Raw genomic sequence first — 18,432 nt, 5'->3', positions numbered from 1 at the left:
CCAGCTGGGCCTGTGTTTACTCAGCAGCCGGGCGGCCTCGGACAGAAATGCCTTGGAGGATCCAGGCTGGGAAGTCACACGTGGGAGAGCAGTCACAGGGGGTGACTGAGGACGTCCTGGGTGCTCCCTCCTGCCGCCCCAGGGCTCTCTTCTCTTTCAGCCCCAAGACCCCCCTGCTCTTCTCCCAGATGCTTGGCCCTGTGTTGTCATGTTAGTTTCTGCCTTCTCGAGGCCGAGGCAAGGGCGTTAGGAAGACAACTTTGGAACGTGACCTGGCTTTCCACCCTGACTCTGCACTACCAGCTGTGTGGCCCTGGGCAGAGCCACCGCCCCTGTCTGGGTCTCAGTGCCCTCCTTGTAAAGCAGAAGTGAAAGGAAAGCAAGGCAAACATATCTAAAGAGTCCTGGGAGTGTATCATCCCACGTGCCCGACCAGGTGGGGACCGTCCGCGCCTCCAGCCAGAGATCACTCGAAACATACCTGGGAGTGAACAAGCCAGGTCTGTTACTCGTCACAGCGAGGAACGTACACCAGGGGAACCACGGGGTGTCTTGGTAGCAGGGTGCTGGAAAGGACTCGCTATAATGTTTGGGTTTGTGCTGGGCGATTGGTGGAGGGTTTGGGGAAGCAGGACTTTGATCTGGATTAGAGGCTGTTGGGAAGTGGAGGTGACTCTGTGATTTGGGGATCTTACATCTTACCTCGGAGGAGGGCCAGCTAGAAAGAGGAGAGAACTTGGTCACCGGTAGAGAAGTAGTCTTTACTCGGATTAGCTGCCCGGGGGATGTTTGGTTGTTTTTGTGGCCTGGACTCTATTCATGTTTTGTCTGTTTTCAGACGTGATTTCGGAGTGCTCTTGTGTTTGTCTCGGTCCATCACGGTGGCGGATGGCCCTGTCCGTGTTCAGTGGGAGCCACACCAGGGCCTGGCTGATGGGGCCAGGCAGCTTCCGGATGTCACGGCTGCTTCGCTTTGTTGGGATGCTATCGTTCCCCCAGGACAGATGGAGAGACCGGGGCACCTCTTGGCCAGAGTCCCACAAGACCAAGAAGGTGGTGGATGGGGTCTTCAAACCTGTTGTTCTGCTCCAGAGTCTGCACGTTTCACCACCAACTAGGCAGCCCAACACCAGGCAAGCACCTGTGCAGTGGCTGTCGCTGTGGTGTGGTCTCCCGGTGACGCTGTGAGCCTCTGGAGGGCAGGGGCATGGGTTTTGGGGGGATTGGTGACTGGTTTCTTAGAATGGAGACAAAGCCTCATGGGACATTGAGGCTGGCTGCCCGTGTCCCCTATCCTGGCCACCCAGACTCCATCTTGCCTCAGGCACACGGCCACTCAAATACTAGAGCCCCCTCTGTCCCAAACACAGGGCCGATGACTCAAACCCTCACCACAGCTGGCCAGGAGACCTCTACGAAATGAGAAACCATGATGGGCCTGCGGCTCCTGCCGGGATGAAACAGCAAGGGGGCCCCAGAGCTCTGGTTCCAGCTTTGGGAGATTCCCCTGCTCCTTAGGGACTTCCAAAACTCCACGAAACAATCAAAATGGAGACAAAGTAGGGAATTGCAGAGGGAAGGACACGCATGGGGGCTGCCCTGAGGCTTGTTAGCTTAGCTAGCCTTGGACAAGTTAGCCTCTCTGAGCCTCAGTTTCCTCATCTGTAAAACAGGGCTGGTAACAAGACCCACCTCACGGGACATCACGAGGACTAAAAGACATGCTGGGAGAAGTGTCTAATTCAGTGGCTGGCACATGGTTGGTGGCCCCCCAGACGCTCCTTCCCCAGTGTCGTCCAGCTTTGCCTCCCGGTGCCAGACCCACACTGCTCCACCCCAGCCCCCACCCCCTGCCCCAGAAGCCACTCCCTAGGTGGCTTCTGCTCCCATCCTACTCCCTTATCATGCTTTTATTATTACTTTTAAGTGTTTATTTATTTTTGAGAGAAAGAGGGAGGGAGAGGCAGAGAATGAGGGAGACAGAGTATGTGTGCTGACAGCAGAGAGCTCAGCTTGGGGCTCGAACTCATTAACCGTGAGATAATGACCTGAGCAGAAGTCGGACCCTTAACTGAGCCACCCAGGCTCCGCCTTTGATTATCTTTTAATGTTTGTATTTAAATTCCAGTTAGTTAACATACGGTGTACTACTAGTTTCAGGTGTAAAATATAGTGATTCAGCAGTTCCATACAACACCCAGGGCTCAGCACAAGTGGCCTCCTTAACCCCCATCACCTGTTTCACCCATCCCCCCACCCACCTGCCCTCTGGAAACCATCAATTTGTTCTCTGTAGTTGAGAGTCTGTTTCTTGGTCCCCGTCCCCTCCCTCTTCTTTTTAACCCAGCCCCAGGACACATTGGCCCATCCACTCAATGTTTATTGCCTGCCAGATACTGATCCAGGTTCTGGGCACGTGGCCAAAAAGTAACAGATAAAGATCCCCCCCGTGGCATGGAGCTGACATTCTAGGGGGGAAGCAGAGGGAAAACCAATGAACAAATTCTAGCGTTAGGTTGAACCCCATGAAACTGCTGATATTTGACCATTTCATGGGATTCAAGCAAATGTAATGTCAGGTAGCGGTAAGCACTGTGAAGAAAATACTGCCGAGTAAGGATACAAAGAAGGATGGTGGTGCTCTTTCGGGCAGGGAGTCAGGGACCGTCTGAGGAGGCGATAGGTGAGCAACACCTGAATGTATGGAGGAGTGAGCTGTGCACATCTCCCCACCTGCCTTCGAAACTTTTCCCCTGTGCTCCCCCATCTGGCCCTGCCCCGGCCATGCCCTTCCCTCAGCGTCCCTGAAGGTGGGTGAGACCAGCTCACAACACCTGGGAGCAGCTCACTGGCCCCATCTGGGTACTGGGCCATCTTCCCCAGCACCTCTTCCTCTTCTGGGGGGCTGGGCCCACTCAGGGCCTGAGCAGAACATCCATCTCAAGAACAGGACATCGGTTCCCCCTTCTCACTGGTGCCCCTCAACTGAATGAGCCTTTTTCCCAGCCACCTTCGCTCTGACGTGGTCCCCTCCCTGCCCTCAGTTTTAGCACCCCCTGGTGGAGTGCGGGGTTGGGGACAGCTCTGCTGGAGTGGCACCTCCCAGCTGGCCTTCTTGGGACCCGGAAGGTGAACTTCCCCTCCTTACACCATACACCCCTCCACTCGACCCCAACACCTGTCTCTCTTTATCCAGCCTGCACCCTTGACCCAATCCTGTGAAGATGTGGCCTGGGGCCAGCCTGGTGAGACACTCCAGGGATCCCGAGGACACTTCTCCATTCGATCTGCATTGTCCTTTGTGGTGCTCATCATAATCTCAATTAATCCACACTGTCCTCCATTGAAATGTCTGCCTCCACCACCGGACAAATGAGTCCTTGGGTCGGCAGTATCTTGGTCACTGCTGAGCCCCTGGCCCTGTGCCTACTCCACAGTAAGTGCTCAATAAACGCCTAGTGAAGAAACAAACCAAAGATTTTCGTCTCTTGCGGGTTCAAGAGGCAATGACCGGAATGTGGTTTGAAGACCCAAAAGGTGGAAGTGAGGAAGCAACAGTAGGGGGACCCTGCTTGAAATCAGGTCCCCCGTGAAGTGTCTGGAACGTGTGGTCTCTGTTTGGTTGGACGTGATCTATCCTGAAGGGGTTTTGGCTCTGCACTGTGAATTTCACTGCTCTCTGAGGCAAGGCCTAGGGGCTCTATGCTTGTGTGACCCTCCAGCTCCTACATGTGGTGGTAAAAGGCTTTTGATTAAGAACCAGGGTACACAACCTGACCTTGGGGACCTCTTCTCTCACCAGCAATCTGCACCAAACTTCTATTGTAAAGCCGTCCCCCCACCCCCTACGGTCTTCACTGCTCCCACTGACCCTGTCGAGAAGCCAGACCCTCTACCCTTTGGAATTGCCCTTCCTTCCTGATCTTGAAAGTTCAGCTCTAAGCTCACCTCTTCCAGGGGGTGTTCAAGAGTGAACTCTAGACCTGCTTGCCTCCGTACCCCACTGCATACCCTTCCTACCCCCGTGACCCTGGCTTCCCCATGCCACACACACCCAGGCTTTGTGATGACCACAGTGTCTTTGGGTATACTCCTGGGAGCCAGTGGAGAGGTCGACAAGGACCAGGAGGCCGAGGTGGGTTTGAATCCTGGGTCAACACTTACAGGCTGTTTGACCTTGAGCGGGTGAATGCATGTCTCTGAGCTTCCTCATCGGTAAGATTGGAGAGCAACGCCCACTTAGCCAGGGCACGCAGGAGGATTTGATGAGACTCTGGTTTCCTGTTTGCTCCCTCTCATCCTTCAGGACTGCTCACATGTCCCCTCCTCTGAGTGTCCTCCTTGACCCCATTGCAAGCCACGCCCCACCTGCTTTCCCGGCCTCATTTTCCTTGAAGACCTTCTATAGCTCTCAATTCACTCGTTTATCATCCGTCTGCCTCCACTGGAACATCAGGGCTACGGGAATAGGGGTTTTGATGATTTTGCCCATTGCTGAATCCCAAGTTCCTAGAATAGTGCCCTGCATACAGTCACTGGCTGAATGGCGGGTACATAGTGGGGGTTTTCAGCAGAAGCTGTTATTATTACTGTGCAACTCTGTCTTCTCTGTTTGCAACTGACAGGTTGGCCGAACTTACCTTCGGGCCTGGGGCAGTCCCAGCTCGACGATCTGCCAAACTGGGGTAATGGGGTCACCGTCCTGCCTGGGTCCCTGTGTGCCCTGCTTTGGGCAGAGGAGGCTGTGTGCCCTGGAGGCCATCTCGACAACCTGCCTTTCCAGGGCAGAGGCCACTGGGCCCGCCTGCTCCACCCCTTCTGTGTAAACATCCAACACCAGGACACATGAATCATCTCCAGGAACCCCACAACCCTTGTCAGGGTCAAAGAAAGCCAGATAAGACTAGTAGGGCTACCCGCCATGACAGAAGTTTGGGCTCTGGTTCCAGTTCTGCTTCTTTGGGTTCTTTGGTTCTATTTTTTGTACTTAAATATTGATAGAGCGTGAATTACTTGCTAAAAACTGTTCCAAGAGTTTTATCCATATGTAACTCATTCGGTCCCCTTAAGAACCTTAAGAGATGGGTTAATAATACCCTCCATTTTGTATATGAAAAACATGAGGCACAGAGAGGCAAAGTGACTCACCCAAGGTCACACAGCTGGTAAGGAACAGAGCCAAGGGTCAAGTCTGGGGCCCGTCTCAACCATCCGCGCTGGTAACCACTGTGCTGAACTGCACTGGACAGCGCCCCTGAAGGCCCAGCCTTTGCCTTTTAGGAATCTGAATTTACAATCCCAGATGGCGCCTCCGTTGTTTGGCCACGCACTTATCTTCCTAAAGGTTCCGTTTGGCTTCCCTAAACAAGAATCTCCTTTCCTATCCTCCCTATCTAATCCCTGAATCTCTTTTGTTTCTAGAAGGAAACAGCCAGTGCTAGAAAACTGGCACGGGGTGGAGGTGGGAGGAGGGGAGGAGGGGGGAGCCCCAGTGCCTAGCGCTTACTGATTTGTGGCATAATCCTTCCATCACGGCCAAATTCAAGCCACCAACGTGATGTTGCCGAACATGGAGTCGAGAAGAGGCGCACGACGTCGGCTGTCGAGAGCCACAACCAGGGGGCCCCAGCGCTGTCGGCAAAGATGCGGCAACAGGGGTAGGTGGGATGCGCGGCACGAACCCCCAGCTGGGCCGCTGGGCCCAGGGACTGCGCTGCTCCCTGGCCTATGCCTTCCAGGCCCTCCCGGGACCCTCGCACTTCGGTGAGGCCACCCTCCCTCGCCCAGGGCGGGATCTGGCTTCGGTCGCCCGCCGAGCAGACTGTGCACCAGAGGGCCAGCGGCCCAGCGCAGGTGTGACCGGCAGCCCCGCTGTGGTTGGTCCTCCTGGTTACAGCAGCCTTTCCTCTGCGACACTCCCCACCCTGGGTAGCTCCCTCTTGCCTCTGGGGGGAAAAAGTTAAAACTCCTTAGCCTGTTGGACAAAGCTTGCCGTCATCCGGGCCCTGCCTTTCTGGCTAATCGGATCCTCCATGGCGTCGGGGCGCAGACGACGTGCCTTACTCATCCCTGGCACCATACCTTTGCCTGAGCTGTTGCCTTCCTGGAATGCCAGTCTTTCTGGAATGCCCATCTTCTGCTTTTCCAAGGGTGGGGAGGGACCCTCGTGCCTCAAGGCCTGGCTCAGTAGCACTTCCTGGGGCTGACTTTGCTTGGCCGCTCCTACCCAAGTGTGTTCTCCTCCTCTGACTCCTGTAGGACACAGCAGGCCGTGAGAACTTGAACTGTCAGTTGACATTCAAACCAGACTAAACTGCCTGTCTTGAGGCTATGAGTGTTTTATTTCTCTCTGTCCTCCGAACCTACTGAGCAATGTGTCGTAAAGCCTTAATCCATTCCACTGAATTTTACCGAGCGCCTATCAGGACGGTGAAGATACACGGGCAAATGTCACAGCCTCTGTCCTCAAGAAACTCATACCCTCGTGAAGGAGGCAGAGCAAAACAGGAAATGAGAACACACTGTCACCTGCAGGTGGGAATGTAAATTGGTACAAGCTTTTAGGAGAACGTTGAACAACCCCTTAAATGTAAGGGGTGAAAACGTGCGCCTCCTTTATCCTGGGGATTCCGTAGCTGTCAATTTAGTTGACATAAAACGGACAAGGGGGCACATACTTATCAGTGTTGTTTATCATCTGTAGCAATAAAGAGAACTTTCCAGCATCGTGAGAAAAAAAGGAAAAAAGGGCCTGGACGGATTGTTCCAGATTTGCAGAGTGGGTGTGCATTATTCCCATATGTGATTTTTTACTTGTGCTATATATGTATCTGTAAAAATATCAAACTGGATCATGCTGCAACTTCCCTTTTCACTCAAGATTGGTGGCGAGGTCTGCCCATGTTGATTCAGACTAGCTTGAGATTTCTCAACCTCGGCACCAGTGACACTTGGGGCCTGGTAATTCTTTTTTTTGGCGGGGGGTGGGGGGTGGGGAAGGGGGCGCTGTCCAGCGCATCATAGCAGCAACCCTGGCATCTACGCACTAGACGCCAGCAGCTCACCCCTCACCCCCAAGTGGCGACAACCAAAAATGCCTCCCGACCCTGCCCCACGTCAGACAGACAAAACCTGGGAGGAGGCAGAGAGTCCTTCTAGGACATTTGCTCTCACCGCTGTGTAGGATTTTGCCGTAGGAACATACCGCCGCTTATTTTAAGCAATCTCTACACCCAACGTGGGGCTCGAACTCACAACCCCGAGATCAAGAGTCGCACGTTCCACCGATGAAGCCAGCCAGGCGCCCCTCCCCGTTTGTCTGTTTTTTTCTATTACACATAATGCTGAGTGAAGAGGCCCCCGTATTCATTTCCTTGAGCCCAGTGGGGAAGTTTCTCCAGAACAATGACCTAGAAGCAGATGCGGAGTTATAAGTAATATATGCAGCTTCTACCCTTGCTAAGTCCTGCCAAACTTCTTCCAACGTGTGCAAGTTTTACTTACAGCCTTGGTGTAGTCGAATGCATTAGCCTTTTCCTTCATGATTTCTGGGGTTTGTGACATGCTTCGAAAGCCCTTCTCCATTCAGATCTTTGGTTTGTCTGGAAGTGATTACAGCTAATGGAGGAAAGTAACTGTCCAGTTGTCTCGACACCATTTACTGACACAGATGACTGACTGACATGCGTCACCTCCGTAGAGTGTGTTTTTACAGATTTAGAAAATCTTCTAGAAGTGAAACCACCCTGTCAACAGCTCTTATTTCTGGGAAGTGGGATAATGGACGCCAGGTAGCTGCATTTAAAATTTTGTCAACAGGGGCACCTGGGCGGCTCAGGCGGTTAAGCGTCCGACTGCTGATTTCGGCGCAGGTCATGACCTCACATGGTTCGTGGGACCGAGCCCCGCGTCGGGCTCCTCGGTGCCGGCACGGAGCCTGCCTGGGATTCTCTCTCCCTCTCTCTCTGTCCCTCTCGTGCTCACACACTCCCCCACCCTCATAAATAAAAAAAAATAAACGGAAAAAAAACAAAAAATGGTCAACAAGGAAACAGGTTTCGTGGTCACAAAAGAATAGTGGTAGTTAGAAAAAGTCGTGTGCCACTGGTGTGCTTGGTGCGAGTAAGAAACAGCTGGAGGGGTCACGTGACTGGAGGCTGGGAAGAGGCCCCTCGCGCGCGTGCGCGCGCGCACGCGCGCTGGGGTGTTTGCTAACTGGGGAGTGGGTGGGACTCGTCAGCGGCAGAACAGCCTCCAGATGGGAACACGCCTCACCGCAAACATCTGTCAGCCGTCATTACCAGGTAGTCACTGCCTCTGGCACTGGACAGAGCTGCGGGTGTGGGTTTTCGGTACGGGGCCCATGGCCTGTGTCATACCCGAGCCACGGCCGAGGGGAAACGGGTCCTCGTGTCGCGGCAGCGGATGCTGGCTTTACACCTCACAGCCGGACACAGATGACTGCATCGGCAGCCCCGCCCGCCAGGTGGAGCCCGCTAACCAGGTCGGGGACACACAGGCCTAGGACTCCCATGAGAAAGTCGCACAGTGTCGGCCGCGCTCCCGGGAGGGGGAGCAAGAGGTGCACCCGGCCCAGAAACGGCCACCAGCCATGAGCCCTCAGACGTGCTGTTCTTGGGGTGCCAGGGGAGTGGTACTGTCGTCGCCCGCGACTGTGTTCTTCCCCATTAGTATGTTACCTCCAAGAGGGCACAACTGTGACTTTTAGTCTTTCTCGTGTTCCCAGTGCCTGACCCAACAGATGTCTGTGAAATTGAGTGAGGGTGCGAGATACCACAATGACTTCCAACTTCCCCTTCTTTCTCCCTGATATTTTCATTTGAAGGTGGCAGATGGATGGGGAAACAGTAGGAAGTATCTGGATCATGGCCATCAGCCACCTTCAATCATCTTTTGATTCTCGTTCCAATTCATTAAACCGCGGTGCCTCCGACTCGAGTCATACAGCAAGATGCAGCCAAGAGAATCAGAGTCCATTTATCCTGAAACTTGTCCGTCCCTGAGCTGGAAAGTTCCACACCGCACCGTTTCTTAGGGCAGGTAATCTGCGCATATTTAGTATCTTTCTTTTGATGGTCTTTGCTCCGGAAGACTGTTGATTATACAAACAGGAAGCAGAGGACAAGATGATTTGCAAGCGATTAAAAGATGATAGTCATTCAGTGACTCAGTCAGTAAAGATCGGCCGCCTGTTGTGTGTCAGGCACCATGCTTGGTGATGGGACACAGTCGCAAATATGATGGCTTGTGCCCTTGAGGACGTACAGCCCCGAACTAACATTTATTGAGCGTTTAATGTATGCCATTGAGCATTTAACGTGCCTTAACTCATTTTATCCTCACCACAACCCTCTGAGGTAGGTTCCGAAAGATGAAGTAATTTACTCAAGATCGTACCACTTGGAGATAGAGGGGCTGGGCCTCGGACCCACGCAGACTGTTTGCAGAGCCTGTGTCCTTGACCTTTGCAGGTTTTTGCTGTCGAGCGGGTGATACAAACATCAGGCCATGACAAAACAATGTGACAAAACATGGCCAGGGCCACCACAGATCAATGCAGACACACACAAGTGGCACCCGGAAGGGACCGCTAATCCAAGCTGGGGGATGGCCAGGGAAGGTTTGCGGAGGGAGTGGTTATGGGTAGCCAGCCTGGAGGAGTGAAGAACGAGGCAGGGGGTTCTACACAGAGGGAACGCCATGCACAAAGACCAGAGGAGACAAGGCTAAAACACATGGTGGCATTCTACGTGGTGGCATTCTACGAAGAGTACCGCCTTAGCGAGGGAGGGAGAAGTGACAGCTGGGGACAGAAGCACTGAAGGGGGGCACAGGTAGCTGCATGCAGCTCGTCCTCGGACCCACTTCTCTCCCGAGCGCTGGAGGTACCTTTCCATCCCAGGTGAGCAAGAAGGCAAGGGAGAGGGGACTGGGGCCTGGGAGACGCCCAGGGTGCCCTGAGTGAGGTGAGGCACCAAGTGCCCGGCTGTGGCTGCCGTGGACACTGGTGTCCTTTTCACTCCTCTCCTCTTTTCAGCCAGCAAGTCCTTAGGGAAACTATGCAGAAGGAATACAGTTTTGATTTTCTTTCGGAAACCAGGAGGGGCGTGCCTAATGTCGATGCTGCAAAACTGTGGAGCTGGGAGTCCTTCAATGGCGATTTTTGATTTTTGAATCCAGCATCAGCAGCCACGTGACTTGGGATGAGGCTCTGAGACATTACTTGTAGAGACTATACAAGTAAGGATATCAATTGCTTAGCATACAGGAGGGGTCAGTAACTGCTTTTTAGCAGGGAAGGCGGGGAACCGACAGGGGAGAAGAGGAAGTCAGATCATCAACAAGGAGGTTTCGCTGCTTAAGGCTCTACAGCCCTTGAGTCATTTCTATGTCAGCCGTTCTCAAAGGGTGACCTTTGGAAGCCGTTGCAGTCACTTTTGGTTGTTGCAACGACCAGAGCTTTCTGATACATAGCACACGGGAGGCATCATGCAGGGTGAGATTCTCAACGAGAATTGCTTCATATGACAAAATACATCCTGCCGGACATTCACAGGGGTGGAAAAACCTATTTAGGGTTATCTGAGCCTAGGCTGTAACTTGACTTTATGTGTAAAACACAGGCTCGTTGGTTTTTCTGTTTGGTGGTTTTTTGTGTATGTACTTAAAATTTCCAGGATCACAACTGAGTATATGAAAAAAGATTATACTTGTTTCATTTGAAATTTTACCAACAGTTGTCCCCCAATTTCAGAAAGTCACATGACCGACAGTAGTCCATCATGGCATTTGAGTTGCCAAGACAACACGACACAGTGGTCACATTCAACACGATTCTAGGTTTAGGAGCAAGTACCTAACTGCTTCCGTATGTCTTTTATTTACTTATTTATTTATATATTTATTTTCTATTAAAAATTTTATTTTATTTTTGGAGAGAGAGAGAGCGTGAGCAGGGGAGGGTTCGAGAGAGAGGGAGACACAGAATCCGAAGCAGGCTCCAGGCCCTGAGCTGTCAGCCCAGAGCCCGACACGGGGCTTGAACTCGTGAGCCGTGAGATCATGACATGAGCCTAAGTCAGAATCTTCACTGACTGAGCCACCCAGGTGCCCCTGCTTCAGTATGTCTCTTATGTGGTTATGCTTGAGCATTAGCATGTTGAAGTGTATCTTTTTTCTGTATCCATCATTTATATCAGATCGTTCTATCTGCTTTGAAATCGTGTGTGTGTGTGTGTGTGTGTGTGTGTGTGCGCGCGTTGTCTATGAATTTCACTTCAGGATCATAAAAAGAATGTCTCAAGATATTAGTTATGCAAAAGCATGTTGGATCTGATAAAGACTTGAGAACCACTGTTCTTTGCGAAGGGGCCAGGTTGGCCCTGTGGTTTTACATCTTCTTTGTGCCCACCGTCAAACGACACTCAAAAGGTGGTGGCGTATATATATTTTCTTCATTGCAAAATTGGACTTAAGGTTACTTCCTTACTTCATTGCTTAATGACTTCTACATGAAGCACATTCTCCCAACTGAACTGATCAAGAAGTTTTGCAGTACAACAGTGTCCTGCTGGTGATGGGTACTCAGGCCACAGCCTCTGGCCTCAATAATAGGAGTTTTCCAGAAACTTCCGTGGAGCTAGGCCCTGGACTATCTCGTCCAGGGAACTCTCCTCCCAGGTGGCTTCAGAAGCTCACACTGCAGGGGCGCCTGGATGGCTCGGTCAGTTAAGCACTGACTTCTGCTCAGGTCATGATCTCGCGGTTCGTGGGTTCAAGCCCCACGTCGGGCTCTGTGCTCACAGCTCAGAACCTGGAACCTGCTTTGGATTCTGTGTCTCCTCTCTCTCTGCCCCTCACCCCTCCCCCTCAAAAATAAAATAAACATAAAAAAAAAAAAAGAAAAGCTCACACTGTGGGGAGGACACTCCCACACTCACTCTAATAGAACAGCCTCAATGCCCAAGGTCAGTTCAAGAGAGATGCAAACTAACCAGTATCTTGAGTGTCCACAGCATACTGGGCACAGAGGTTTGTTATTTTGTTCATTTACAAATCTTCAGTCACCTGAAAACTAAAAGCTATTATCCCAGCATCACATACCTGACAAAAGCTTGAGTCAGGATTTGAGCCTGAGATTTATGGCTTCAAAACCCAGTATTGCTTTCCACCGTAACCCACACCTGCCTAAGAAAATCTTGCAGTCGCACCCAGTTTAACTAATACATTTTCTGGCTGTGGCAATGGCCCAAAAGCTTCTGAACAAAGAATAATTGTATCCACTCGACACCCACTTCCTTTTTCTTTTTTTGAGAAATGGAATAGCCTTAATCCAGTATCAAGCCTACCTTCTTCTGAACTATCCTTTTCTCCAAAAAAGATCTCCAGTTTTTAAAAAGCCCCTTTCCTACATTGAGAGTAGGTTAGTAGGTGTTAACCTTCAATTATTTCTTCAAGAAAAGGGTCTTTGTGGGGCGCCTGGGTGGCTGAGTCGGTTAAGTGTCCGACTTTGGCTCAGGTTGTGATCTCATGGTTCATGGGTTGGAGCCCCGCATTGGGCTCTCTGCTGTCAGCACGGAGCCCACTTCGGATCCTTCCTCTCCCTCTCTCTGCCCCTCCTCTGCTCATTCTCTCTCTCTCTCAAAAATAAAGAAAGAAAAAAGGAAAGGCTCTTTGTTATTCTGCAAGACTAGAGGTGTCCCAGCTTTATTATTATTTATTTTTGTTTTGTTTTAAAGTAAGCTCCAAGTATGGGGCGCCTGGGTGGCTCAGTCGGTTAAGTGTCCAACTTCAGCTCAGGTCATGATCTCACAGTTCGTGAGTTCGAGCCCCGTGTTGAGCCCTGTGCTGACAGCTCAGAGCCTGGAGCCTGCTTCACATTGTGTCTCCCTCTCTCTCTGCCTCTCCTCCGCTTATACTCTCTCTCTCTCTCAAAAATAAATAAAACATTTAAAAAAAAATAAAGCAAGCTCCAAGCCCAATGTGGGGCTTTGACTCACAGCCCCAGATCAAAGAGCCACATGATCTACTGACTTAGCCAGTCAGGTTCCCCGAGGTGTCTCAGCGTTAGACCAGTGGTTCTTAACCAGGGATGATTTTGCACCAGGGGACATTTGGCAATGTCTGGAGACATTTCTGGCTGTCATAACTGGGAGAGAAGGGAGTATGCATGCGACTGTCATGATGTGAGCAGAAGTCAGGGATGCTGTTTGACAACCTACAACGCGCAGGTCTGCCTTGACAAGTAACAATGTGACCCCGGATGCCAATAGTGTCAAAAACTGAAAAATCCTGCTTCAGATCCCCCCAATACACTCTTCTACTAGGGAAGAAACTACCCAGGGCTCTCAGCTGGGGGCAGAATCCGGCTACACAGGAGTGGTGGTGTTATGCTTGTCAAGAGGCCCCACAGCTGGGTGCAGCCCCTTTCCACCCTGTGTTCTCCTGTCTTGGAAAGTTGGGCTCTGACCCTGGCAAAACTGAAATTGGGGGATGGTTCTCCGGGTCTCTCACACACACACACACACACACACACACACACACACACCTTTCTTCTGTTTGCCACTTACCTTCTCTCGCTCCTAATATATCCTGCACATGTACCCGTCTCCATATATGGTTTTCCACTGTAAGATGGCCATGTTATTCAAGTTCTCATTGGCAGAAATGTCAATATTTTGCTGTCGCAAAAGAACAAGACCCCGAGTGACCTTTTATTTTTTCATTCGTGCACTTGTGAGAAGTGTAAGTGTTAAGTCCAAAGCATATGTTAAGACATATCTGTATTATTAAAAAGGTCTTCATTTGCATATTTGGTAGCTAAGTCCTCGTAGCTGTCAGATCATACAGAGAAGTGAAGGTCATCACACAAGCACATTCAACTAGTTAACGGACTACTTAGAAAGTTTGTCCCTTTTTGCTTCATAAGCATCTGAACCCAGAGTGTCTATCCTACCCATTCTAGTCTTCTGTTAGTCTCTAATTACGTTGTACGCATATGACCAATGACACAAATATAAGGCAGATTAACTGCAGCAAGTAAATCTTGCAAAAATGGTAGATTTGATAAACCTGATAAATAACGCTCGAAAACTGCTTAGATCTCAAAAATGTGGCTCTGGCGGACTCCGACCAGCCAATAAAAAGGGAAAAGTAATAAAGCGATCACCAAGAGAGACTTAGAGAAAAGAACAATGTATCAAAAGATTGAGGTCTTTAGGAAAACTGAGGAAGCCTCAAATATTCTTGCCCAAATTCCCCCTCTGATTGCGCTGCAAAAATCAAAATGGGAAGGATACCGCAGGCTGTTAAAGACGGTGTCACGTGAGAAACATTTTGTCCTTTGTTCATGACAAAAGCCTATCTGAAATTATGAATATGCTTTTACAGTTCTGCTCCGTTTTCATGATCGTCCCAAACAGACTTCCTCTGTCCTCCAGTCCCCGCCACGTACTAGGAGATTCTGGTCCCCATTTTCAGTGGGTTTGCTTTAGGGAGCTCTCTCTGGTGTCCATTCTCTTGAGCCACCAGGCAGCACCCACTCAGAAGCCTAGGAGGAAGGCTGAGTCACAGCACTCGTGCCTGGTATGCGAAGGCAAAATATTTCCTGCAACTGTCTGATCCTTGCAGGGGCTTATATATCACGTGTGACAACTGGGTCCCTTTCCTTTTACCCTCTTAAGAAGCGGATGAGGACAGGATGAAACAAAGAGTCTGTGCTCAGTTTGCCTTCTGACATTATTCCCAGCTGCCAGCCTGGGACCACACACCGCAGGACAGAACACCCGGCTGCATGCTCTCGATATCCTCGCAGGCTGGGCCTCGACAATCCAGCCTGGGACACCTGTCAGCATTCCTCGGCCACTGAGAAAGGAAGCACACGGACACAGGCCCTGAAAACAGCCGCGAGACCTCGCGGACCTTTAATCCTGTGGTGCAAGTCACTTGTTTTGAGGAATACTGTCAGGGGTCATAAGATAAATGAGTCATAAAACAGATTGCTTAAAAATCTATAAACAATATACGTATATAGGTACACATGCAACCTTCTCTCTGGCAATTTCCAAATGAAAATATACTTTCTACAGATAGAATGTCAAAGCTGAAAAGAACCCAAACAACTACCTAAACAAACTTCATTTCACTCATGAGGAGACTGAAGTCCTAGGCCAGGGGTCGGCAAACTTTTTCTGTAAAGGGCCAGAGAGTGAATTGTTTAGACTCTGTAAGCTGTATGGCCTCTGCTGCAACGACTCAACTTTGTCACTGAAGCACAAAAGCAGCCATAGAAAATACGTAAATGTGTGACTGTGTTCTGTTAAATGTTACTTACAGACATTGAAATTTGAATCATATTATTTTTCACACGCTACAAAAATACTGTTCTTTTGATCCCAACCACTTAAAAATGTAAAAACCATTTTTAGTGGGCTATACAGAGACAGGCGGTAGACTGGCTCTGGCTCTGGGGTCATACTTTGCGGACCCCTGTCCTGGGCTACCCTGACACCCAAGCGTAGTAATACAGAGCCTGCTGTGTTATACCTTATTTGCGATTTGCTCTATCCGTCCCATCAGTGACTCAGATCTGCTTCACCATAAAGTGGACAACTAAGGACCTCTGTAAGTGTTTTCTAAATTTCAGGAGTAATATTAAGATCTATAAGAGATGTACGCCAGGCCACAATGGAAAGAACATCGATATGATGCCATATTGTGCACTAAATAAAATGCAATCAACATAAAAATATAAGAAACTTGAGAAACTCACTAAATTTGAAAAATAGGCTTTATTTTAACCAGTGGTATTGTATGACATCCTATACGGCATAACTGATTACAGCCAAGTTCATGAATACAAATACAATAGCAGTTTCCCTCATTCTCTCTTTTGCTTTCTGTTCAGAGAAATCAGGAGATGGGAGCCTGATGCTCAGAAACCAACGAGCTGTTCCATAGGCTCCGGCCGAGTCCAGGCTCCTGGAGCATATTCAGACTCCTAACACATACACAATCACATGTGCAAAGACCTTTATGAAAAATACTCAGAGCAGTATTTCTTCAGGAAATCACACTAGCATTTACAATCAGACACGGCCGATAAAATTCATCTTGTTGTGGATTGTGAGGATTTGAACTGCACATAAAGGAGATGAGGCCTTTGCGTCCATTTTTCTTTAAAGAGGGGGAGAATCTCAGGTGAGGTGCGGTCACCCATCAGCCTGCCTCCTTCCTTCTCGCTCCACAGCTGACTCAGGGGAGCTCCCCGTCCCTCCGGAGGGCATGCGCCACGGCACTGTGATACAGAAATGGATACACCTTGTCCCAAATACAAGATTTTGTCGCGCCACCAACAGTGGAAGTGGCTTTACACTTTCTTATTTCACAAAAGGTTTAAATACGTGGGCCCTTAGGGGGCACAAGATGCCTGAAATTCAGAAAATTAAGGAAGCAACTCTTCTCTACCCCTGAGGATATTTCATCTTTATGAAGTTGAAAATACAAAATATTAGAATAATTTGCCCTTTCTCCCCATCAAATGGAATCACATTCTCAAAGGATTCCTGCAATATACAAAATTCTGGAACAAAATTTTTTTCTCCCCAAACCAAGACCAAGATTTCAATGTTAAGCTGCCAAGAAGACCCTCTCCCAAAGACAGGTGGAAAAGACACCTCGTTACTTCTCTAATAACCACGTTTAGACAAAGATAGCAAAAGGAGTTTCTGGCCTCATGAGTTTTTATTTTTCACTTTGATTTTCAGCATTTCTTAGCATTGGCTATTGGGAGTGAAGAGAACAATTTGTTTTTCAAAGTCTGAGATATTCCCGGGAAGAGCCCTGATCTTTCCCGTGACGGTTCCCTATAAATAGTTTGTCAAAAACCAGACGGCAAGAGTGAAAATGCTATCCACCCATCTGTTCCATTTCTTCATAGTTTTCACATCAAAAGCACCTAGAGTATCAATTGTGTTCAACATAAAATAGCATTGGGACTGGAGAGAGGATGTCACCTGCCCGTGGCATCGGCCGAGGTGACGTGGGCTCTGAACTACCCAAGAAGTCTTCACCGGCAAACCTGCCAGGCACCAGGGCCTCCCGAAGAGAACAGACAAGCAGCTGTGCATGCTCAAATAGCAAGACGTGCAAAACACATCATCACTCTGCTGGGAATAAAGAGCACACAGGAAGTACACTGACAGCAAGAACCGGCTTCTGCCTGCTGGGGCCGATATGCGTGAGACCTTGGCACTGAAGGTCGGGGGCGAGCAGAGAGAGGGCAACACCTGGGGGGGCGAGGGGGAGAGAAGCACACACACACGCATGCTCGCACATGCACACACGATGCCTCCAGGGGCTCCCTGGTTACTTTGGGTTCACGAGTGGCCGTCCAACAACCTGACTACTTGCCTGGCTCAGAATGTTCATCTGCCGTGATCTCGAACTGCCTACACTTTCTTCTCTCCTTTTAAGGCACAAGCATATTTACAGTTTCAGACATACCTGCTGAGTTCTGAGACTCATATTAAGCAAAGTCAATCACAGACTAGTGCACAGAAGCCAGTTGGTCCTTTTCGGCTGCATGTGTCGCTGAGGGACGGCTTCTGAAGCAGCCAGAAAGTGTGAGCCCCTTCTCTGTGCCACTGTGGGATGCAGGCGCGTCTACCCCCCACCGCAAGGCGGGGCCACAGGAGAGGCCAAAATGGCAAAAGCATGGCTGGGATCTGGGACGTTTAATATTTTTTACTTTGCATTTGACAAACCCTAACCAGAGGGCAGCTCTCGCCTGCCTGAGCTGACTCTCACAAAGAGCAAGCAGTGGCTGCCACAGAGCTTCTGGAACCCCACATGAAGTCACTGTGATCCTAGTTTGCTCATATTCTCTTACCCCCCACCCCCCACCCCCCACAGAGACAGACACACACATGCACACGCACAGGAGCGCGCACACACACACACACACACACACATACACACACGCACGCACGCACACACCCCTTCCACCATGGAGGAAATCTTTGCAACAAGAGGCACTTGAATGATATTTGGAGAGTTCCCATGAAAAGGCCTTCCCCTCACAGTGAAGTGGGATCAACAAAACAGAAACCAGGTGCTCAGGATTCCATCTCTTCTTGGTCAAGGGGTGGGGGCACAAAGCTGATGACTTCATCGTAGGTCAGGCCTGGAAATTGGGAAGGAAAAGTAGGATGTGAGGGTTCAGATGATTCTCTTTGCTGGCAAGCACTCGAAGCTTCTAAGCTCGAGATCCTTCCTCCCCGTGCAGGCTAATGGTTTGATGGGCGACTTCAAAGAACCGCCTCATTGCTTATGTGCGCTATCCTAATGGAACGTGTGATTACACGGCAGTTCAGTGATACACGTGAAAGAACTATTTTTACTTGTTTGTTTTAT

General features: G+C 50.0%; 1 protein-coding gene and 1 long non-coding RNA gene across 5 annotated transcripts in view; one reads left to right on the top strand and one right to left on the bottom strand.

Annotated features, from left to right (window-relative positions):
* The first annotated feature begins 8,098 nt into the window (after positions 1–8,098).
* Positions 8,099–10,846, top strand: LOC125165419 (uncharacterized). 2 transcript variants are annotated; one of them, XR_007152096.1, is made up of 3 exons: positions 8,099–8,303; positions 8,846–9,060; positions 10,121–10,846. It is a non-coding gene; the product is annotated as an uncharacterized LOC125165419 (long non-coding RNA). The 2 variants fall into 2 exon arrangements; XR_007152095.1 differs by having other exon boundaries at positions 10,058–10,846.
* Positions 10,847–15,790: 4,944 nt separating this feature from the next.
* The window catches only part of MAPK14 (mitogen-activated protein kinase 14), a 74,183-nt gene continuing 71,541 nt past the window's right edge, over positions 15,791–18,432 (bottom strand). For all 3 annotated transcript variants that reach the window (XM_047858307.1, XM_047858306.1, XM_047858305.1), the window contains exon 12: positions 15,791–18,202. In XM_047858307.1, coding sequence (XP_047714263.1) covers positions 18,135–18,202 — 68 coding nt within the window. In that variant the 3' untranslated portion in view covers positions 15,791–18,134. The remainder of the gene's footprint in view (positions 18,203–18,432) is intronic.

This window comes from Prionailurus viverrinus, chromosome B2 (assembly GCF_022837055.1).
Source record: "Prionailurus viverrinus isolate Anna chromosome B2, UM_Priviv_1.0, whole genome shotgun sequence".
Classification (NCBI taxonomy): Eukaryota; Metazoa; Chordata; class Mammalia; order Carnivora; family Felidae; genus Prionailurus; species Prionailurus viverrinus.
The sequence above is the reverse complement of the archived record's forward strand: the minus strand, read 5'-3'. Positions and strand labels throughout refer to the sequence as shown.